At 39.6% G+C, this 24,391-nt stretch overlaps 1 protein-coding gene across 3 annotated transcripts in view; it reads left to right on the top strand.

Annotated features, from left to right (window-relative positions):
* The window catches only part of LOC124259525, a 43,092-nt gene extending 19,128 nt beyond the window's left edge, over positions 1–23,964 (top strand). Inside the window, exons 6-10 of one of the 3 annotated variants that reach the window (XM_046693655.1) lie at positions 673–817; positions 3,971–4,015; positions 13,352–13,483; positions 19,264–19,498; positions 19,530–23,964. In XM_046693655.1, the coding sequence (XP_046549611.1) occupies positions 673–817; positions 3,971–4,015; positions 13,352–13,483; positions 19,264–19,307 (366 nt within the window). In that variant the 3' untranslated portion in view covers positions 19,308–19,498; positions 19,530–23,964. The remainder of the gene's footprint in view (positions 1–672; positions 818–3,970; positions 4,016–13,351; positions 13,484–19,263; positions 19,499–19,529) is intronic. The other 2 variants (XM_046693657.1, XM_046693656.1) reach the window with 2 other exon arrangements.
* Positions 23,965–24,391: the final 427 nt, after the last annotated feature.

The raw sequence follows: 24,391 nt of genomic DNA, 5'->3' as shown, positions 1-24,391 counted from the left end.
TTTTTCAGGCCTATGTGATCTGCATAATTGTGATGATGATGATGATATTATTTTTCAGGCCTATGTGATCTGCATAATTGTGATGATGATGATGATATTATTTTTCAGGCCTATGTGATCTGCATAATTGTGATGATGATGATGATGATATTATTTTTCAGGCCTATGTGATCTGCATAATTGTGATGATGATGATGATATTATTTTTCAGGCCTATGTGATCTTGTGATGATGATGATAATTGTGATGATGATGATGATGATGATGATATTATTTTTCAGGCCTATGTGATCTGCATAATTGTGATGATGATGATGATGATATTATTTTTCGGGCCTATGTGATCTGCATAATTGTGATGATAATGATGATGATATTATTTTTCAGGCCTATGTGATCTGCATAATTGTGATGATGGTGATGATGATGATATTATTTTTCGGGCCTATGTTATCTGCATAATTGTGATGATGATGATATTATTTTTCAGGCCTATGTGATCTGCATAATTGTGATGATGATGATGACGATGATGATATTATTTTTCAGGCCTATGTGATCTGCATAATTATGATGATGATGATGATGATATTATTTTTTAGCCCTATGTGATCTGTGATAATAATTGTGATGATGATGATAGATGATGATGATGGACTATTTCTTCAACAGACGTACAGCTGCACAAGCAGTAAACCCAAAATATGGTGCTCCAAGGGGAGGTACCTCACACTGGAGATGACACGAGAAGCCCCATTCACCGCCTCACTGGAACCAGCTGACCTCTTTTTGATCAATGTCAAGGACGGTGTTAAAGGTGAGAAATCTGAAAACTACAAACTGCAAGTACCTGCAACATTTAAGAAAAAACACTCAAAGAGTTTAGTGTTACGTTTGTTTTTAGCAATATTACAGCAATATCATTGCGGGGAACACCACAAATGGGCATCACACAGTGTACCCTTGTAGGGAATTGAACCCGAGTCTTCGGCGTGACAAGAGAACGCTTTAACCACTAGAATATCCCACTGCCCCAACTAGCTAACATATTGTATCGGTCGAGCTGACTTGTATTTCACTTTAAACAATACCAACAAAGTGCTACAGACTAAAGACTTAATCCAACACTATTTCTCTGACAACAATATACATTTTTAAACTTATTCTATCCCACGTTCAGTACTATCTCTCTTATATTCGACAGCAGTGTGGACACGAGCTGTAAAACAAAGTTTTTTGGCCTCTCTTGAACCATTCGCCCAAACACATCCCAGCTGCTCCAGTATCTGGACACTCTGCCAGCTGCTGAGAAACTTGCAGCTTGTCCTCAGATTGATCAAGTGACCCCTTTGGATAATCATTCTCTTTCTTGTTGCACTGGAGTGCTGACGTGCTGTATATTTGTAACAATAAATTGAGGTAACAATCTTTCATCACGGGTAATGGGCGGTGGGTTTAGCCTAGTGGTTAAAGCGTTGGCTCATCACGCCGAAGACCCGGGTTCGATTCCCCAAATGGGTACAATGTGTGAAGCCCATTTCTGGTGTTCCCTGTTGCGATATTGCTTGAATATTGCTAGAAGCGGCATAAAACCAAACTCACTCACTCATCACGGGTAAAGAAGATTCTACAACAAGAAAAAGAAAAGTCTGCGATCAGTGCAAGAAGAACTTCTCCAGCTCAAGATCCACACATTTCTTGCGTTCACTGCATAGGGTTATGCAGCTGGAAATCTGGATGCAGTTTTTTGTATGAATCTGAACGATGATGAGTGCTTGCCAACTACAGAAAGGTTGGGTCAAGATGATTAGCAGACCGGGATTCCAGGAAGAAGCTGGAGGAGTCCGGGTCTTCTTCAGCTGGGAGGTCGAGGAAAGAACGTCTCATCAAGAAAGCCCACTGGATCTCAGCCTGTGCTCTCAAGATACTCAACCTCAACCTAATCTGGACTTTGATCTTATGGTCCGAGCCATGGCTACAGCATGGAAACAGATACAGCAATCGGACTCTTCGAAGTGCCTCCGCCTAGTAAGCTGATCTCACCAGCTATGGTTCGGCCAACCTTCCCTCCTTCTCCCACATTGTCGGAGGATCTGTCAACGCTTCAAGGGAGCACTGATCTAGTAGACAGGCCGCATATGTTGGCTTAGATAGCGGACAGTCTATGCTTAGAGAGGAGCAAGACTTCTGATGAATTGCTATCTACGTTTGCTTTGAAGAAAGGAGAATTTTTAAACTTATCCTATCTCACGCTTGCTTTGAAGAAAGGAGAATTTTAAACTATCCTATCTCACTACTTGCACCTCTCTCTCTTCATTCGACCATGAGTGGAAACGAATTAAACTTTGCTCCAGGCCTTCCTTGTCCCTGTCCCCGTGCTGTGCATGCCTTCCTGCCTTAGCCATGCTCACTAGGCCGTGACAGCACGTGGCATGCGCAGTCCTCACCCACGTGATCACCTTCCATACTCATTCTCTTTCTTGTCGCTCGACAGAGTGGACGTGATCTTTGTTTTTCGTCTCATAATTGCTCAACATGGTTAAGCCTGTTGAGGAGAATTTTTAAACTTATCCTATCTCACGACTTGCACCTCTCTCTCTTCATTCGACCATGAGTGGAAACGAATTAAACTTTGCTCCAGGCCTTCCTTGTCCCTGTCCCCGTGCTGTGCATGCCTTCCTGCCTTAGCCATGCTCACTAGGCCATGACAGCACGTGGCATGCGCAGTCCTCACCCACGTGATCACCTTCCATACTCATTATCTTTCTTGTTGCTCAACAGAGTGGACGTGATCTTTGTTTTTCGTCTCATAATTGCTCAACATGGTTAAGCCTGTTCAGGCCAGAAACGAAGTTTTGCACTCAGCGTAATAAAGTTTTTTCAGCTTGGGACCCACACACGTCGTGTGTTGATTATTGGGTTGTTGTGATTGGGACAAACGTGGTCCTAAGTATTCAGGACTGTCTAATGAGGATTTTAAAGTTTACAAACGTGCTTGTGCCAGACGTTTGGCACATTGGGCCAGGAATGCTTATGTGGGATCTGGTCCTTCTCCCGCTAAAAACAATGTTTACATCACCCCACCCTGCCTGCTTGCCGTTCTAAATCTCCCTAACGAGGATTTTATGGACGCTTCGTCTGATTCCTGTTTGTCTGAGTATGTAAAAGGCGTTTGGGACGCTTTCCTCACCTAAGTTCTCATGGGGATGCAAGGGTGGTAATGGCTGATATTTCCTCTACACAAGACCTGCGATCTACTTCATCTCGTAGATCCGTTTCTTCGGACCGTTCAAAGTCCTCGAAAACTTCTAAATCCAAGCATTCATCATCGAAGAGTGGCTCGGCGTGGTTGGAACATAACTGTTCTCCTCTTCGTACGGTTTCATCCCACCGAAACAATTCACCCACACAAGTTGAGTCACCATCTGGTTCGGAGGAAGTGTCGTTCTAGATCTCTAGTTTCTTCATGAAGAATTCATGAACATTAAATGAGACCTCTACTTCATGAAGACTTCATGAAGATACTACACGAAGAGTTCATGAACACTTCTTGAATACTTCACGAAGACCTCTTCATTGTTTCTGCACATCAATATTGCAAATTTGTGATATATAGGATTTTTCAGGTATATATTTGGTTCTAATTTCTTCTTAGGCACTACAAATACAAATAAAATGATACTCATCCTCGATATGTCTTTTACTACACATTCTGTCTGGTCTATCCATTATCAATATACAATATATAACAAGGATACGAAATATGCTATACATCTATAAGTTGCCATAAAATACTTGTGACATTAAAAGTGTTTGAAATTTTTCAAAACCAATTTCAGCGCATACTGGTAATGATATCCCTGGTGCATTTAATATTACTATAATGCCTTCTTCAGCTCAAGCAGAATACAAAATTTATTTTTTTATGTTCTGTTAAACTGAACAACAGTCATGCCCTTTTAACCTTCAGAGATGGCGGGATCACCTGGAAGCATAGACGATAACAAGACATATGGTAAGCAACACATGAAATTTCAATGCTAAATTATAAAGGGTGGAAGTACTGGCATTTACTAGTTCATATTCAAAGAATGGACAAGGATAATTTTATGGCTAACAACTTCTTTAATACTTACATGCAACGTTTCGACATAGATACTTATGTTGCCAATTGTTTGTGTGTGTGAAAATTGAGAAAGTAGACCTCAATATCTATGTGTCGACTTCCATGTAGAAATCAGAATAGAACGACTATAGACCTAAGAGTGAATGTGACAAACATCAATAAATGTATACATTTCCAACCATGTTCGTGAATTCAATAAGAATTGAGCCTTTCATAAATACAGAATGTTTTCGTGATGCGATTATATGTGGTGGGGAAGCAGACAGTTTCTTCACAGTCTGCTCCGCTTGTTTCGATTTCAATGTGATATATTTATCAGGAATTCAGGGGTAGAAATAACTTTAAAATTGATAGTGTACTCTGATACAGTGGCACATGTAAAGCAACTTGCCCTGATAATGTTTCCACTATACCGACCGTTTTCTTGCTGATGGTTTAAGTAAACAACATAATTAACATTGGAAAGTCAAATGGACACCGGTACAGTGTGATATACAAATTTGCTTGCCCGACAGAAAAAAACCCAGTGGACATGGACGTTAGGCAAGGGATTAATTGATAATTCCAACCCTGGGAGTTGTTTTTAATACGTCTTCATAACATACTACATGCCTTTACGAAACCTTCATCAATGCTTGCATATTCTAACATATTATTAAACATGGGTCTAAATAATATATGCATCCACCCTAAAACTATTATTTTAATCCACTACCTGTAAAAGAAGAAAACGATGGCTCCCTTGGCAAGCTAAAAATAGCCTCGACCTCCTGTATTATGGCCTACCTGGAGGTATTTACAAATCTTGCATGTACACCAATCTTTGTTATTCTTGAAGACAGTATAGTTTTATCGATTGGAATTTATTAAAATATATAATCAAAGTTTGATTGTCAAATGATAAATTATCCGATCATTTGATCCATTGATGCATCACTACAAATTATACCTTTCGAACACAAATAAATACCTTTGGTTCCTGTCAAGTCCAAGTCTGTTTTTGACTGTTTATGTTTAACCCCTGAAGGCACATAGGTTGACGCAGGATCTGGTAGATAAAACAATTCAATGAGATAAGTAATATCTGATGTTTAAATTCATGCATGTAAATGAAACGGAACAAGTAACTCCTGTGCTAAGTCACTATTCTTTCATCACACAGAGTCATAGTAATTAATTTTGTCATAGAGCTAGTATATTTTACTAATCATTGGGAACTTCAATTTTAATCAATACTACACAAAGCATATCACATTCCTGATATTGAAAACTTTTTGGTCCTTTTCTGCAAAACACCTTTCTTTTTACTGCCACAAAGATCAACATTAAATCCCAATTTATGAAGAACAGAATTTGCTGAAATAAAAGAATTTATTTTAGACAAAGGATGCACAAAGAATTTCTTCCTGGATAATGAAGTTATATCTTTGGTATTGTCACATCAATTTTAAAACAACAAATACAAGCAATCACAAAAATGTCAACACAGGAATACAGAACTTGGGAGGTTTAAACCGCACTCAGCAATATTACAGCTATATTGCGGCTGTCTGTCAACCATATTAGCAAGCCTGACCACCCGATCCCGTAGGTCGCCCCTTACGACAAGCATGGGTTACTGAAGGTCAGTTCTAACCCGAATCTTCTCGGGTCTTAAGACTGAATTGTACAAGCTGAAGATGTGATTTTATCAAAATATTGACAAATGTGACAAGCTCACACGATTTTTCAATACAGAAGCAAATATTTTTTCACTTAAACTTCGATCATTTACCTTTGATTCCCACAACGATGGCGCGGTAGTTTGCCACAGAACTTTGCCAAGACTTCTTTCCTGGTTGGTGAAGAAATTGTCAGAGACAATTGATTTCTCTCTCCATCGTACCAAAAGAGAAGACAACATTGGAAGTTCACACGATCAGTGTCGTCCATAGATGCAGTCATGTTCGGTACCGCCATGTTCAGATTTTAGAAAAGCGCCAAAATCGCTTCCAGCCAATTAGAGGTGCTCTTTCTTTCGATGTCATAATTGAACCAATGCCAAGACACATCTTTAGTTTAATCAGTTGAGTTGGGTTTTTTTCTCTTCAAAATAAATAACATATCTAAAGAAGCAAATACGACTCAATACAGTTTTTAAAAGCTCCATAAGATTTATGGTATCATTTATCCACATTTTCTATACATATTTTCAAAAAATCACGATCGACGAGATCATCCGGTACCAGCCATCATTCCAAAATGGCGGATGCACCCGACTCACTGGAGGTAGATTTACCAATTCCATCATGAAAAGAAAGGAAATACCGTCATATACACAATGTCAAATTTGAATGTCTCATCTGTGGTCAGAAACTGGCTTCAAAACAAAACATTTTAAGTCATTTTCACACTTTACACGGACTAAGCGAGTAGTTGTTTAAATCAGTGTTCGATGGGTTTTACAAAAATTAAGAATTGACCCGGGAATGCTGAGTCTCGACTGCACGTACAATTAATATTCAGACTGGACCCAGAGACTTAGTAAAGAAATAAACATTGTGATATTGTTTACATATTCTTGTTTGGCACATTAAACATTTTAAAAGGCCCCATAGACATATTGGTGTAGATAACGTGAAAGATTCATTAAAAATTAGGAAGTGTGTAAAATCTACATCAGTAACGTGTGATAAGTGAAGTTTTGTCTGTTTGAAACACTACTACTCACAATCTAAGACACGTTTCTGCTGTAGATGTTTTCCAACTTACCTTACAGCACCACAAAAATGCGTCATAATACCCTTTTACGTAATTGTTGTGATTTCGTGCCAAAGCACGTTTTCGAAGCAGTGCCCTATGACCCCTTTTTAGCAATTATTAAATATATTATATTTCGGTTTAAACGTAACTTGTATACAGAAAGCCAACTTGGCTGTGTACCATTTCTTCAAATTGCTTAAAAGTTTGTCTCCTCTGACTCTTGTCTTTGATGCTGAAAAATCCATCTGTGAAACTGTGTTATCATAGCCTCATTCATTTTTTGAACCAGTAGTGAATGCAAACACCCACTCTCCAGCTCCTCAATCTTGTTAGATTCCCTCAAACTGACCACAGCTACATCAAGCATGTCAGCAAAATTGTACAAATCAGATTCAGATAATTTAAACTTTCATAAATATGTTGAAAATATTTTTATGCTTCACCTGTACAAAACCACTGACATAACATGAATGAAAGTATTGTATCTTGTAATATTTTTGCTGTATTTTCTTTTCAATGTAGTTTACTCTGGAAATTTACAGTGAATAAGATTAGTCTTAGTTCATGAACAAAAACTTCATGAAGTAAAATATAACTTCATGAAGTGTAAAATAACTTCATGAAGTTGATGAAGTGTGTCTTCATGAAATGTGTCTTCATTAAGAAGGTTCATCAAGATTTTGGTTGAAGTTGATGAACACTTCATGAACTCTTCGTGAACTGTTCATGAAGACTTCATGAACTCATGAACTGAGTTTCGCAGGGGTCACAAGTGAGTCCTTCCCGAAGTGTTACACTTCGTAGCGTTCATGCTCCTAAGTACCTATACACATCTATGTTAACTTACTGTGGTAAGTAGTGGAAGTCATAAGATGATGTTGTGGTACTGAACTGAGTTTTTCCGATTCAATAACCCTTTCACCCTCCTCGGGATGGTGTCTGTGGGGGTTGTTTCGAAGCACTGGGCCTGGCCGATACTAGTTGTTAGACTTTTATTACGGGGGTACCTTGGAAATCGCGGCGATGCGACTGGTTAGACTCGCTAAGCTGCGTCCTTTCACTTTGTGAAAGTAGTGACTGAACACCACATTGCACGGGACTCCTAGTCCCTGGGAGCACTTGTGCTTAGTAAGTCAATGGGTTCGCACTAACCCCCACACGTAGTAACTTTGGTAGTATTGGCCTGCCTTGTAGTTGCTTCCTACGGTTGTTTTGGCATAACGCTTAGCTGTTATCGCTTGAACTTCAGGTAATCTATGACCCACCTTCCTACCGTGGGATAAGTGCAAGTCGTGAGATAGGATAAGTTTAAAAATTTGGAAATTTTAACTATAAATTGTATATTTATATAATTATCTCACGCGATAAAGTCCCACCCTACCTCCCCACGACTTAGATTACCACCGTTCCGGTTTTGTCCTTTTATGGCTCCAAGATCGAGAATGAGTATGGAAGGTGATCACATGGGTGAGGACTGTGCATGCCATGTGCTGTCACAGCCTAGTGAGCATGGCTAAGGCAGGAAGGCATGCACAGCACGGGGGATAGGGACAAGGAAGGCCTGGAGCAAAGTTTAATTCGTTTCCACTCATGGTCGAATGAAGAGAGAGAGGTGCAAGTCGTGAGATAGGATAAGTATATAAATATACAATTTATAGTTAAAATTTCCAATTTCTCTACCTTCATCATCGCTCCAGATGGCAGGGTTCTTGGACACTGCATTCCAGAACTTGAAACGTGTGAAGGATGGTATCTCTACAAGTTTTCACGAAGATATCCTAAGCGCAGCAACTCTCCTTTCCTCATTGAGGATCTGGAGTTGGCTCACATGGATACAGTGATCCGTAAATCCAAACCTGCAGTCAACCTGATCCTGTCTACAACAGAAGCTGTAGCCTTGACTGTTGCCCATGCGTCCTTTCAGGAACACGCCCACATCCACAGGGCAGTGTAGACTGTACTTGATCAGATCACTCATATTTTGGGTTATGTCATGGGGATAAGGAGATGTAGCCAGCTCAACCAGACATCATGGGAGGATCGCTATTCAGTGAATCTGCTTAGACAACCGTGTTCCAGCCCTTCTCCATGCAACAGCATTATACAGTATATTGCCACTAAAGTGGATCGCGACACTCAATTTCAAGTGTCAGTCGAACAACTCAAGTTTCAGAAACTTCAAGTTGAGGAGTCCCTTCGATGCAGACGCCTGATGCAGACGCCTGGCACAGTATACTCTGTCGTACCTTTAAGACCATCTTTCTGAATCGAGTAAGTTTTGAATGGAAGCTGCACGGTCGAGTTTTTCTAGGTCTCCGTTGGGACTTAATAGCCAGGTCAAAGATGTATTTACTTCAGTTCATCTTCGTTCTACTTTTCTTTGGGCATTAGATTTACCTCACTTGGTTCCTTACCTGGGGGCGTTGTAGTACAGTCACCTTCTGAGACTCCATTATAGACTGAGCAGAAGGCAGCGCTACACATGAACAAAAGCCACATCAAATTCAAACGGCCCGTTTACGTGGGGATGAGCATCCTCAACTTATCCAAACACTTGACGAGCTGAAGAAACAGTACGGCGACAGGTGCGAAGTGCTGTACACGGACACGGATTCCCTGCTCATGGAAATTCACACCGAGGACGTGTATGAGGACATTAAGAAACGCATGCACCTGTACGACACCAGCGACTACCCCAAAGACCACCCTATTCAAAGCCAAGTCAACAAAAAAGTGCTCGGCAACATGAAGGACAAATGCGCGTGCACGCCAATTGCCGAATACGTCGGCTTGAGACCCAAGATGTATTCCAGCAACAAAGCCGACGACGAGGAAATCAGGAAGGCGAAAGGCGTGAAAAACGCATCAAGCACGCCAGATTCAAGAAAGCCCTGTTCAAGAATAAAACGTTCAAACACCAGATGATCATGCTGAGAAGCGTCGGACACAGGATATACGGACACGAAACGATGGATTGCCATCGACGGAGTCACCACTAATGCGTACGGGCACAAACGCGTATGGAATAATTGAATGCTCACGCACACATGCGTACATACATCATGGAGAAAATGTATTACAGCCTGCGCGAGTTCAGTTACGACGGACAAATGAACGCTCCCTTGGTCTACCGAGGTCCCGACGTGGCCGAATGATTTCTCACGTATTTGCAAAACAAAGAGAAAATCATCAGGAAAAAGCTGTACACCGTCGTCCCCATGCGCATGACCCAAGACAACTGGCGAACTCATAAGAAAGCTAAGAATTGCCACGTGTGCGACCAACCCCTGAATGGGAATGTCGTGAGAGATCACTGCCACGTCACCGGCAAGTACAGAGGTGCCGCTCACAACGCGTGCAACTTGAAGCTCAAAATCGATCCCAAAACCATCAAAATGCCCAGCGTGTTTCACAACCTTCGTGGTTTACGATTCCCACTTGATCATGCAGGCCATCGCGAAGGTCCACGGCAAAATAACGTGCATCCCCAACAACATGGAAAGATACATCTCCTTCTCCTTGGACGGTCTGAAATTCATAGACAGCATTCAGTTCCTGATGTCATCTCTAGACAGTCTTGTCAACGGCAACAACTCGGATGACTTCAACATCACCAATCGATACACCAACGCCGAGACTCGACCTCTGCTGCTGAGGATGGGAGTCTACCCCTACGAATACATGGACGGCTGGTCCAGGTTCGACGAGACGCGATTGCCTCCCATTGATCACTTTTACAGCAACTTGACTGACTCGTCCCACCCTCCGGACGATTACTCGCACGCGAATAACGTGTGGGACAAACTGGGCTGCAAGACTCTGGGCGATTACCACGACCTGTACTTGAAAACAGATGTGCTCCTGTTGGCCGACGTGTTCGAGATATTCAGAAAAACGTGCTCGAAACAGTATGGCCTGGATCCCGCGTGGTATTTCTCCTCCCCCGGTCTCTCTTGGGACGCCTTGTTGAAAAAGACCCGCGTGGAGCTGAAACTGCTAACGGATTACGACATGCACCTATTTGTGGAGAAAGGCTTGCGAGGCGGAATTTCCATGGCATCCAAACGATACACCAAAGCCAACAACAAGTACGTGGAAGGTCACAACCCCAGCAAACCAACCAAACACGTAGTGTCTCTATCTCGACGCCAACAACCTGTACAGCTGGGCGATGAATCAGTATCTCCCCACCGGGGGATTTGAATGGGTCTCCTCGCCCAAGATGATCGATGTGAATAGCATCGCGCCGGATTCGAACAAAGGCTACGTGCTCGAAGTGGACTTAGAGTACCCCCGAGAACTACACGATTAGCACAACAGCTATCCGCTGGCTCCCAAAGATTGACGGTGAACCCGGATTGGATGTCCATCCCGAAACTCGCCAAAGCCGCTCGAGTCTCAGAAGAGAAAGCCAAAGCCTGGCTTAAAAAACAAGCCATCTGGCAAGTCTACCTGCCGGCGCCATGATACATCCCGAGAAGAAAATTCGAAGTTCGAAAATTCGCAGTCGCTTGACCTCGCCTGACGTAATGCAAGTCGATCCCGGACGCGAGGTCATGGAAGCCATGTCACAACTGCTGGCCAAGCACAAAGTCCAGGTGAGACGAGGTATTGCGGGAGCTCACCGTAGCCAAGCTATCGTTGAGAGATTCAATCGCACCCTAGCCGAACGCCTGTTCTCTCACCAATGCTCGCAGGATTTAATCGATCCCGGAAACAGAAACACGGAATGGGTTGTACGCTTGCCACGAGTGGTGGATGTCATCAACAACAAAGTCACCAGACTCGTGGGCCAAAGACCAGTTGAAGCCATCAAAATGAAATCTGTTGAATCGTCGTCGGCAGCTGCACGTCACGATAAAACAGAGAAAACATTACCGTGGGTGTCAGCGTTAGGTACTTATACCAGCCGGGCGAACACGAGGGAGACAGCAGAAAACACGCCACCGATCCGATATGGTCCATGAAAACGTACAACATCGACCTGGTCGACAACAAAGACGGCGAACCGAAATTATACTACTTGAAAGACGGGATGCCGAGAGCATTCGTCAGAGAGGAGTTGATGATCGTACCTCACGACACAGTCTCTTACACATCACCCAGTGTGTGATGATAGTTTCTCGTCATGATTTTTTATCAGTCTTGCATGCCTTTACTTCTGCTTAATGTAGCCAGCCAGCCATCCGTACACCGAGCCGAGAGAGACACACACACATGCGCACGCACTGCGACTCATCCGCCCACAGCGCTCGGAGGAGCAACCACCCCCGAGGCGACCCGAGCCTTTTTCCCGACCAATATTTCAGAAACTATTCGACCAATTTTCATCAAATTTTGCTTGCACCTCAGTAGTAGTATACACAATGGTGGAACAGGATTAGGGACTTATCCAAGGCTTTATAAGCACCTGGTCCCGTTTTCACCTTTGTGTATACTACTGCCTGCCCGACTGTCCGGGACGGTCTAGTTTCATCTCGGATGGTCAAATTTCAAAAGTAGCCTGTCCGGTGGGCTGGTAGATGTTTTTACCCCTAACAGTAAATATTTCATAACATCAGACATGTTCTCTTGTCATCAGTTCGAGGTGTTCAAGGTATTATGATAACTATGTTAAACTACTTACGATTGGACAGTCCATGTTACGATAACCAATCACAACACGTGTGCTTACAGTTTACCTAAACTCCGTGCACTGCCTGTTAGTGTTATATAGTTCATTGCGATGCCTACAAACAGTGAACGGAGCTTGCACGAGTTGGATATGGCAGTCGCTATCGTAAGGCCACACGATGTTACGGAAATTTGTCCGGCTTTCTGCTGTAAAGTATTCAGAAACCTGATTTTCTTTTTGTTTTTTATTGTTGAAAACCGGACAGGCAAGTTTGTATCCGGACTGGTAATTTTTTTAAAGCTACCAGTCCGACTGTCTGTCTTGGAATTTTGGGAGTTTTAGACACTAGTATCATGCAGTCAATATAATGGAATCTTGTGTACTATGTATTACATAATCTGTACAGCTTTTCCAACAATATTTTATATTGTTTGTACCCTTTGCCTGAGGCCCCTGATACTGAATAATAGAACTGAAAAGAAGCATGACCAATGTGAGGACAAGCTGCAAGTTTCTATTCAGCTGGCAGTTTCCAGATACAGGAGCAGCTCGGTGTGTGTTTGGGCAAATGGTTCAAAAGAGGCCAAAAATTTTGTTTTACAGTTCGTTTCCACTCTGCTGTGAAAAATAACAGATAGTACAGAACGTGAGATAGGATAGGTATATAAATATACAATTTATAGTAAAAATTTCCAATTTTTATGAATTTTTGAAAATAGGATTAGGAACTTAAAAGTCCCCTTAAATATGTTTTTCAAAACTTCAAAGTTCCCTTCCCACCTTTTCTCTAGATTTAGCAACTCTGCATAAATCCCTCCGGAGCAAAATTTTTTAAACACACAATAAACTGTTGAATTTTATCTTTGCAGGAACAACAGTATTCCCCACACCAGATAATGGCAATCACGATTGGAAATGGTGGGAGATTGCGCTCATCGTCATCGGCGTGGTTACCGTCATCGCCATCCCCGTCATCTGCTGCTGTGTAAAGAAATCAAAGGGTAGGACTCGGAACGAAGTCAATATGCAGAAACTATAACATGTGTATGAATTGCGGAGCAGGAACATAATTCTGTTTTCACTGGTTGAGAATAATATGCTACAAAGTTGCAATCTACCTGAAGTTTCGTCCTTTTGAAAATGTTGCCATCCTTTGAAATGGAGTAGTAACTAGTGGTGTTCCGATTAATTGAAATTATCAAAGATTGGTCCCAGTGGCCAAACAACCAAGCAGTCTGTCACATTTTCTCATAATCGAACACAAACGATTTGGGAACTACTGTTTTAGTGTTTAAACCCTTGACGATGGAACATATCTTAGAAGTTGTCGGGGCCTGAAAATGTGTTTAATTCTTAGAAAACTCACTTCACTTTCTGAAAAATCATGACTGAATATTTCTTGAAGAAGTTTGTGTTCATGATATATATTAGTCATCACTTTAAAGTAACAAGTTGCGTCATTGTACATTGGACATGAAATTTGCAAATGCAATTTCCACAGTTTCTAAGTAAACCCCCCCAAAAACAAAGGAGAACAATGTTATACTTATCTGCAATAACAAACTGAAAAGGAAAATCTGAAAAATGACACTAACCATTTTCTTTCAATGATTGCTCATTGGTAATAAAGCAATCATCAATTGTGAGATTTCAATCAATTCCCAAAACCAGTAGAAACTATAACATGTACATGAATAGCAGGGCTAGAAATTATCTGTTTTCACTAGTTCACATTAATAATTTGCTACAAAGTTGCCATCTATCTGAATTTTAGTCCACTAGGAAAAGTTGCCATCCATTGGAACTGTCTCAGGCCGAGGATATTTCAAACTGTGTGGTGTTATTTTTCACCAAGCAGTTGAAACGAAGTTACCAGTCAACCAGGCAGTAACCATTTATCATGATACTTTCATGTTTAACCAAAGAAAACGTAACATTTATATTGATTAGGAAAAAGAGGATTACAAGTTGTAATCGGTATACACAGAATTTGAAATTCGCTTTCATTCATTAGAAAGTTGATGTGTTGTAAGATGTATATATTGAGTATTGTAAGATGCATATTTATGTTATCACATTAAACCGGGCACTGTCTCTTTGTAACAAACTAAGTCATGTGAATAGGAACAGTGGACAAAAGTATAAATATTTTAAATAAAATATTTGGTTTGTAAAAATTTTAAGTTAAAATAGTATAATCCTTTTATTTGGCTATGTCTTCCTTCGTACACAAGAGGATATCACAAAAAGTACTCATTGTAGGATGATAATCCTTTTTTGTTTTGGTGTGCATTTCAATTCCACAATTTGCATATTTTTATATTTTTCTTCAAACCTTCTTAGTCTGTGTGAAAAGTTTTGGGATAACCATTTATGGATATTTATAACATTCACGACAGTTTTCCTGTTGTGTTTCTTGCCAAAATGTCAGGTGTATTTTCTTTTGCTTTGGCAAAATTTTAATCTGCTGATGAATGAAAATCACTGCAGTGTTTTCACTGAATTCTTCAAATGTTTTAAAGTGCTAGTTTATACTGATTGATTAACACCGGTATACAGTGAAACCTGCCAACAACGGCACCTGTCTAATCTGGCACACTGTCAAAACCGACAAAAAAATTTGGTCCCCCTATTTTACAACGATATTATGATCATTAAAACACTGTCTAATCCGGCATTGGTATGAGCAGTCCAATCAAGGACCCATATTCCAATACAGTAATTAATCCTCTTGGCACGTAGATAATCAGGAAATAGTAATTGCGTAGTGAATCAAACGCTCTAAGCCGGCATAGGTGTGAGCAGTCCAATCAGGGTCCCTTAATCCAATACACTCCTCTCAGCACGCTAGATTGTAAAGAGATTGACGAGTGTAAATGGCAGCCATGTTGAAAATGATCGACACTGTCTAATCCGGCACCCTGTCTAAACCAGCATTTCATTTCGGTTCCATGGGGTGCCAGTTTAGACAGGTTTCACTTTACTTTTATCCAATCAGAGGTGACTATAAGGTCACATCATGCATAATATTTTCTCCAGTGAATATTTACAAGCAATAAACTTGTTGACTGTGAACTTTCTTAGCAAATGCACCCATCTCTCTGTATATCCACAATACACAAGAATGTTTATATGTTAATAAAATGACAGCTGTGTTTCCCTCTTATAACTTGAGTAGTGCATGCTGAAGTCATTTCGCTCCTCTTCCTTAATATTAGCAATACAACAGCTGTTTCTTTTCATAGATGGAAGGATTCACACAAAAATTCTGATAAAAAATATTATTCCTTTTCCATTTTTTTTGTAAGAATTTCAGCTCAGCAGTTCCACAATTTGTATAAATACCGTGTTCCTCTAAACTTGTTGACAGCTGAACATTAGCCCTAATGTTAAATGTATGAATCTCAGAGGGTCCCAGATTCAAATGCTACATACCAGAACAAAGCCCTAAGAACCTTGGATCATGCTTTGTTTGAGGAATTTAGTTGTATACGTTTAACCAAATCAAGTCAAATGGCATTGTTCTTGTGGAAAAATAGTTGTATGCCCCAATCTATGAACACAGGACAGGTCACTTGTCAGTATCAGCACTTTGTTTAAAGTATTAATACTGAATACCTCATTAAGATTGAGATAATACTTCAAGGTCTTCATATAATTCTGTGATTACCTGAACAAGAATGGTCAAGGATCATGATTATTTTATGGGAATATTTTTTCGAAACACTTTCACAACAAAAAGATATCCCCAACATATTCTTGAGCCTTGGCTTTTTTTGTAAAGTTTGTAACACTAGAAATTGTTTGTAAACTCAGAGTATTTGCCCTATCAACTAAATATGTATCTGTTAATTGTGCATGTACACTAATGATTGACCACTCACGGAATGTCTGTATATAATGAATGGTTTGTTTATTTCATAGCTAAGTGGTTATGTTGCCTGCCTTTATATAACTGCACTGTTCTATGTGTAATGTTAAATCGGAGATGTTTACGAGATGTTTTCTTCATCAGGGCTCGAAAATACCACTTGTCCGCTCGTATTGATGAAGTAAAATTTGTTTCGGGCAAGAGAAAAACATAATTTGCTCCTCCTAGAGGACGAGTACATTTTCTGACCCAAATGTAACAATTTTCTTTTCCTTGAAGTTCAGATATCTTAAATGGTGAACGAATTCAATTTTGTCAAAGTAAGAAATGTAGTTTTATTCCAAGCAACCATTTTGAAATACAATAAATTAAATTTATATTCATTGTGATGCATGATCTATAGGGAAAGTACAATTTTAGGAGGACGAGTGGAAAGTTCATATTACTTGCCCTACAGGGCGAGTGCAGATTTTAAAATTTTTGAGCCCTCTTCATTTTAGTCTGAATGCATGTTTGTCTAATATGGTTATCAACTGTGATAATGAATATATTTTTCTTGGTCAAGGGAGGTAACTCTGAATCAGACCTCTAGTCAGAAAATTTATGCCAGTGGTAAGATTAGTTTTAAGAATTTATTTTTGTATTTTCATTGCTGACTGGCTCTTTTTATTGTTTTTATGAAAGTTAGTACTCAAAACTTTTGCTGTTTTTGTGTTTTTTTCTTCATCTTATACAGTTTACTTTGTTATGTTTTGGGGCTCAACCAAACTCAAAATCTGTTAACCTATGGTGCATTGTCTGGTTTTTTGTCGTTTACTGTTAGCCTGTCTAATGTTCTGCCATCCTGTAAGCTACAGTTTTTAAACGAAACACCAGGCAAGGAAACAAAAAGTTCCATCTTTTAATATATTTTGGTATTATGCAGCTAGGAAATAGTACAAGACTTTCCAATCGGTGAGCAGATTCTCGACCCACTAGCCTATAATGCAGTCTTGTTTAGTTGAAGTGAATGGACAAACAAGCCCTTATCTTTTATCACCGATGCCTGAAAGACTGCAGGGTCCAAAGTAAATTAAATTCCTAAATGATTTTATGGATTTGAATAGTATATATTCAATATGCATCATAGCCAGTCAAACCATGCCTGTTTTTACTCCTGTCTGTAGAGGGGCAGTGGGTTAGTGAGTGAGTGAGTTTAGTTTACGCCTGCACTCAGCAATGTTCCAGCTATATGGCGGCAGTCTGTAAATAATCGAGTCTGGTCCAGACAATCCAGTGATCAACAGCATGAGCATCGATCTGCGCAATTGGGAACCGATGACATGTGTCAACCAAGTCAGTGAGCCTCACCACCCGATCCCTTTAGTCACCTCTTACGACAAGCATGGGTTACTGAAGATCAATATTCTAGCCCGGATCTTCACAGGTAGCTGTGCCGTAGCCTAGAGATTAAAGCGTTCGCTCGTCACACCGAAGACCCGGGTACGATTCCCCACATGGGCACAATGTCTGAAGCCAGTTTGTGGTGTTCCCCGCCGTGATATTGCTGGAATATTGCAAAAAGCTGCATAAAACTGCTCACTCACTTGTCTGTAGAGGCACATTTGGAAATATTCTACCATCTGCAGAAATGAAAAAAGGGCAAAAATGGCAGAATAGGAAATGTTTATCAAAAGATCTGAGTTGAATGAGACAAGGTTATTCAGATAACTACCTGTAGGCAGGACATAATAGCTGGCGAGAACCAGTGGAGCACACATCCAAGACAATTTCCAGTTACGATGGCATGGTTATATACTAAGGGAAACAAATAAGAGAACACCATTTCATGGCAGTGTTCCTTTATTTATTCTCGGATTTCTTCCCACAATGCTATTCAAAGCTGGTGATGAAAACTGGAAAATATTAAAGAAACGCTTGAATTTTCCTGTGTTCCTTTATTTGTTTCTCTCAGTATATTTCAGGACTATTCAACAATTCATGCTTGCATTTAACACGTGCTGCTTCAATTTCATATTCCCATAATCTGAACTAACTCTGTGAGATTAGTTTTATGCTGCTTTTAGCAATAGCACAGCAATAGCACAGCAGTTTATTGGAACTAACTGACAACCCACAAGGGGAACACTGCTTGATGTTGTCTGATGTTCTAAACCTATCAAGGACGTGGGAATGATGACGAATAGACGAGATTATTGTTCTGGTATAATATGTGTAGATGCTTCTGAACAGGTCTGCTCTCCATCTTCATCTGCTGAAGTTTTGTACTTAAACCTGAAAATCAAAATTAGTTGCTGAGTACCTCTTTCAACTGTGTACAGTTTTTCTATAAAATTGTAAAATAATGAATTCTATAAAACAGAAAAACCTGCGGCACAGACACAGCAGTTGATGTTTCCACATTTTCACTTGAGGTTTAATGTAGGGGATGTTAGGAGAGTCTTTGTGGCAGGACAGATCTCTGAATAGAGTTGTGTCCCTTAGTTGTGACAGGATCCAGTCACTGATTCACTTTTTGTCAGTACCAAACCTAAGGCATTTGCTCAACCAGAGGACACATTCAACATTTTCTATCTTCTGCAGTAACATTGTTTTTGTTTTGGTATTTTGTTTTTGCTTAATGACCCAGTCAAAGAATTAGTTTGGTTGAAATCAGACAGTTGATATGACCAGAATGTTTTGCTAGGGACTTTTTCTAAATATCAAGTAGTAAACATTATTAATTACACATGTGTAACCTTGATAAGTCACTCAGAAACAAAAGAAATTCCACCTGTTCGATGATCCAAATGCACATTAAGCAGTGATGTATATTTACTCAAACTAACACCATCATTTAACCCTGTGCAACCTTTGTGTGTGAAGTTTTTGTCTTCTTGGTAACATGCCGGAATTTTCCACCTTTTTCAGGCCACTCGATTCCCCATGATGAGCATGAAGTTGAGAAGTTGTAACGTGTGCATGCATTGTCACGTGACTCAAGGAGTGCATGCATAAATCGTCCCATGTTGAGAGGCATGTATGCCTCTCCGTAGCCAGCAGCTGAAGCATGTGTGCCTCTGTATACTACAATATTACCTCCTTGCATTAACTCCTGCTTGATACTCCTATATGTGCTGCTACAGCGTGCCAAATGTGGAGTCCGGTTTAGAAGATGGACTTTACTGTTTGTCCAGTGGACTCTTGTCTAGAAGCTGTCCAGTAGACTTGTCCAGAGTTGTCTAGTTAAAGTCTCCTGGACTCTTTGGAGACCCTTCCAAACAGTTTGCTATTTGAATCCAGTGGGCTCCTCTGTAGAAGCTGTCCAGTAGACAGGTGTTTGTAATGACTGGATTGTTTATGTGGTTAAGTAGACATAGACAAATGTTTGAGTCAACTGGACTTTGCATAGAAGCTGTCCAGTAGTGTCAAGTGTCTTTCCAGACTTCAAATAGACTTAGACTGATTTCTCCTGGCTTCTATGTAGACTCAGCAGATTAGACACATATGTTATGTCCAATGAACTTTGTATAGAAGGTGTCCAGTGGACAGATGTTTCTGTCTTCTGGACTGTCTAGACAACTTCAAGTAGACACATCTATGTAGACTCAGCAGAGTAGAAACAGATATTTTGTTCAATGAACTGTGTAGAAGGTGCCCCGTGGAAAGAGGTTTGTGTCTTCTGGACTGTCTAGACAAATTCAAGTGGACACAGACAAATGTCTACTGGCCTCTATGTAGACACAGATGTTTATGTCTAACGAACTCTGTGTAATAGGTGTCCCTTGGACAGATGCTTACTTCTTCAGGGTCTCGTTCCACGGAGCAGTTATAGGACTACAACTTTCATAAGTCTATGATCAAATATGGAAGTTACAAACTCCTTAGTGCTAAGAACGCTCAATGGACCTTGGTCATGGACTCACTGGACTTACAGATTCCACAATAGTTAAAATCTGCTGAAAGCATTATCAAAAGTTCAGTCCTAAAGTATTCTGCAGGATTTCAACATATCTTTCATTGCAGCTAATCTCACTGAAATAGAAGATTAGACTTTGTCTTCAAATTTTGTACTTAAGTAAAACTATCAGTGAAAATATGATTTTAGTGACTCCTACATCATAAAATGCAAAAGGAAATACTTGAAAAGCATCCTTCTTTTTAACTGCTTATTTAGTGGATAATAGTCTTCAAACATCGACATGGGGCATAAACTGTGTATATCGTTGTTATCGTAGTTATTGCATGTTAATACCAAAGTGCCCATTAGTGAAGTAGGAAGTGTTTATGTGCCGGTGATTGTACGATATAGAAACCTGTGTGTTTGTGAGTCTGTAATTATATTCAACTGTTAACTTGTTTCATTTGTGTGTGATACATATCGGGACTGATGCTGCCTTGGTCCCTGTTTCACAAAGTGGACAAACCTGTTTGGTTCTATTTCTGTGTCAACAGGGCAAATAACGCTGTTTCACAAACTGATCATAAGGCCCTTGTTTTTAATTACTTGGTTTACAGATTTAAAAAAAATATATTATTAGGTCAGTAGGAAGGGAAAAAAGGGGGGGAATATATAGATGTTATATGCACACTGCCAGGTGCCATGCACACTTGAGTATATATCATCTATGCCAGGTGCCGGCATGCCAGCTGAGCAGTCTGTGGCGTTAGCTTTCTCTCTGTTCCACAGGTAAAAGTGTATAATTCTGACAACTCAGCTCGGAGAATAAAATATTTAAGTAGATTGGTGGGGTGTGGACCAGAAAAGATCTTACACCCACTTACAAGTACTGTTTCAGGGAGTATTTGAAAGGTTTAATTTGCTGGTTTTTCCTTTTTTTCACTTTCTTTGTTTTTTATCAGTTAGTTGGCATATAATGGCAAACCTTCTTCTTCTTTTTCCCACTTTCCTCACATTTCTGGTCGGCGGATCCGTAAACCAAGTAATAACAAAAAAGGCCTAACTATGACTGTTGTATACAATATACTTCAAACTGACTTTCCACTGTGCAACTGCTTTGACAAATACAACAATTAACCTTTCACCAAACGACTATCATAATTGATATACTTTAATTTGGCTCGCAATTGTTGTACTGTTGCATTTGATTGTCGAGTGGGACATATTCTTTACACAAACTGATCCTACCTATGACTGTCGTAATTCAGATACTTCATTATGGCATGAAACTTTTGTACCTTTGCGATTGCTTTGTCAAAAAAAGTCAAATTACCTTTTCACAAATGGATCGTAACTACATCTGTCGTAATTCATGTACCTTAACATGTGCTCACCACTGGAAAGTAACTGTTTCTGGAACAAATGGACTGTTGAACTTTTTGATCAAAATGATTTCAGTTACTACTGTCACAACATGTCAAACTTATATTGTTTTGACCACTTTGTGAAATGGGGTGTTTTGCGAACCAACCAGAGCAACAACTCGTACACTGTATACGTCTATCGCAACGTTAGAATTGCTACATAAGATGGTGTCCAGCTTTACTGCATTGCTCCTTTGTTAACATATGTAACTGCTTTACGCTGCATGGTATCATTTCATCACATATACCCTCATGGCACTCACAAGGACATCCAGAAATGTTCTCATCAACAGTTGTTACGATTGCTTCATCAAATAGGCAAATAACCCTGTTTGTCAATCTAATCGTAACTTCCACGTTGTATTATCTTGTTTACATCATCGTCATTTGCATCAAATGTGAGACCCGAGAAGATCCAGTTTAAAATTGGTCTTCAACAACCCATGCTTGTTGTAAGAGGCGACTAAACATGATCGGATGGTGGGACTTGCTGACTTGGTTGACTCATGTCATTGTATCCCAATTGTGCAGATCGATGCTCATGCTGTTGATCACTGGATTGTCTGGTCCAGACCGCCACCATATAGCTGGAATACTGAGTGTAGCATGAAACATACATACATTTCCATTATCATACATATCACTAAGAAGAAAACGCAAACAAAACATTTTTCATATCAATGGTGAACATATATACATGTATGTTTTTTGTACTGAAAATCAGAACTTTTAGACATATTATGTAGAACAATGTGTGCCATACATTGTGTTTTAGTTAACAGGTTCAGCTACGTTACATTGGGAGCATGGTATATTTGGCCTTGGGTTCATTGTTTGGACCAGTAATTTTTCTTAAAAAAACACTAATGTGTTGTGTTCTTGTTTGTATGCAGAGTAATGTTTGCCTAATGTATTGAGTTGTTATGCATGGCCCCTGTTTAGTGAAATCCGGATTGTATAGTTAGGTACTAACACACAATACTTACATCCTCGTTATGAAGGTTGTAGACTAGGAAACGTCAATGTTTTCGGCCTTCGTACAGGTCAATAAAATCATGCTGTTTTTAAAATACTTTTCTTTCAGAGCATTTGAAACTTTTGGTTTTTGTCTGAATAAAAATGTGAATGTCTTGTCTGGATTTTAGTGGAAGAGTTATCTATCCTTATCTAAACTGATGTGCAGTGTGAGGACTTTGGTCTCCTTATGAGGAAAAGAAAATAAGGAAAATACATTCTTATTTTGCTGATAACTTTTTTTCTGGCCTTGCTTTTGTTTTGTTTTTTGTTGTTTTTGTAAAGTTAACAGATGTGTGCTCTTTAACAAATGCAGAATCAAAATTGAATGAATGTTGGTACATTGATTTTCAGCTGCAACGGTTGGGATTTAACAGATTCAGCTTTTCTGCTTGTAAGATAAATAGCCAACACGCAAAGCATCTTCAACTATTAAAAATGTTATTTATTAACTAGTGCAGAGTTCTCTCCCTTCGAGCATCTTTATGTTCAAACACATGTCAAGTTGAAAAAATGCCACCTTTGTCAATGTCGATAGACATAAAATGACAACTTCCAATGGTGCTTAAGTCTTTCAAACATCATAGGTGGGTTGACAAAGAAAGTATAGCAGTAGTTATGATAGCCAAAAGCATACTTAAAATGACAGGCCTACCATGGGTAAAAAATGTGCCAAATGCATACAATAAGTACCTCTGTAGATAAAACAGATCACAAAAGCATCATACCTTGATCAGTTTGAGAGATTGAACAATCCCACATGTCTGAATTTGGGATCACATTTAAATCAATAATGCAGATATCCTAACTTCAGTGAGAATGTTTTAAGCATGTAATCATGCATAGTGATTTGGGGTGAAAAGTGGTCAACTATTGTGAACATTTAGCTCATATTTTATCAATTTTGAAAATCTAGTGTTATAACTGATTATTTTGTGTGCCACTGCGATCATGGTTTGTAAACAAATTTGACTTTTAAGCATGGCTATCGGCCAAATAAATGTTGTTTGTGTTCTCTTTTCTTTTCTCTTTTCTCTTTTTCTTTCAATTCTTCTGTCAGTAGAAAATTAGTTTTAGTTTCTGTGACTCTGAAGTATATAACTGATATTATTCATAACTGACAAAATAAATTATTTTCAGAGAAAGTATTTATTCATAAACTTTACATTATCATCATTTCTTTTCTAGGGCGATTGGTTTAATGCACTGCAGAGTAAACAAGGCAGTTGGTGAAGAGTAGCCACTCTCACAGGACAAATATTACACAAAATATTCCAAGGAAATTTGAAAGCATAAAAGAATCCCGAACAGCCTGAAATCAAGTCAGTGTCTTATCTTCTTGTGTTTTTTATAAGGATGCTGTCTTGGGCTAGAACTCTACACAATGCCACTTTTGGACATGGTCATTTACAATGGGGCAAAAGTATCAACTATCAGCACAAATGTTTTGTTATGTGTTTGATGACCTCGTGAAGTGAGCCAATTTTCAGGTCACTTAAATTATATTTAGGGGCAGTGGGGTAGCCTATTGGTTAAAGAGTTCGCTCATCACATAGAAGGCCCGAGTTTGATTCCCCACATGGGTACAATGTGTGAAGCCCATTTCCGTGTCCCCCATCATGATATTGCTGGAATATTGATAAAAGTGCTGTGAAAGTAAATTCACTCACTAATTATATTTAGATTCTTTTGTGTGGCCATCCACTACTGAACACTGAAT

Source organism: Haliotis rubra, unplaced genomic scaffold (genome assembly GCF_003918875.1).
Source record: "Haliotis rubra isolate DU_JTF1 unplaced genomic scaffold, ASM391887v1 Scf727, whole genome shotgun sequence".
NCBI classification, from domain to species: domain Eukaryota; kingdom Metazoa; phylum Mollusca; class Gastropoda; order Lepetellida; family Haliotidae; genus Haliotis; species Haliotis rubra.
Note: the sequence above shows the minus strand (reverse complement) of the source record. Positions and strands in the feature narration are given on the sequence as shown.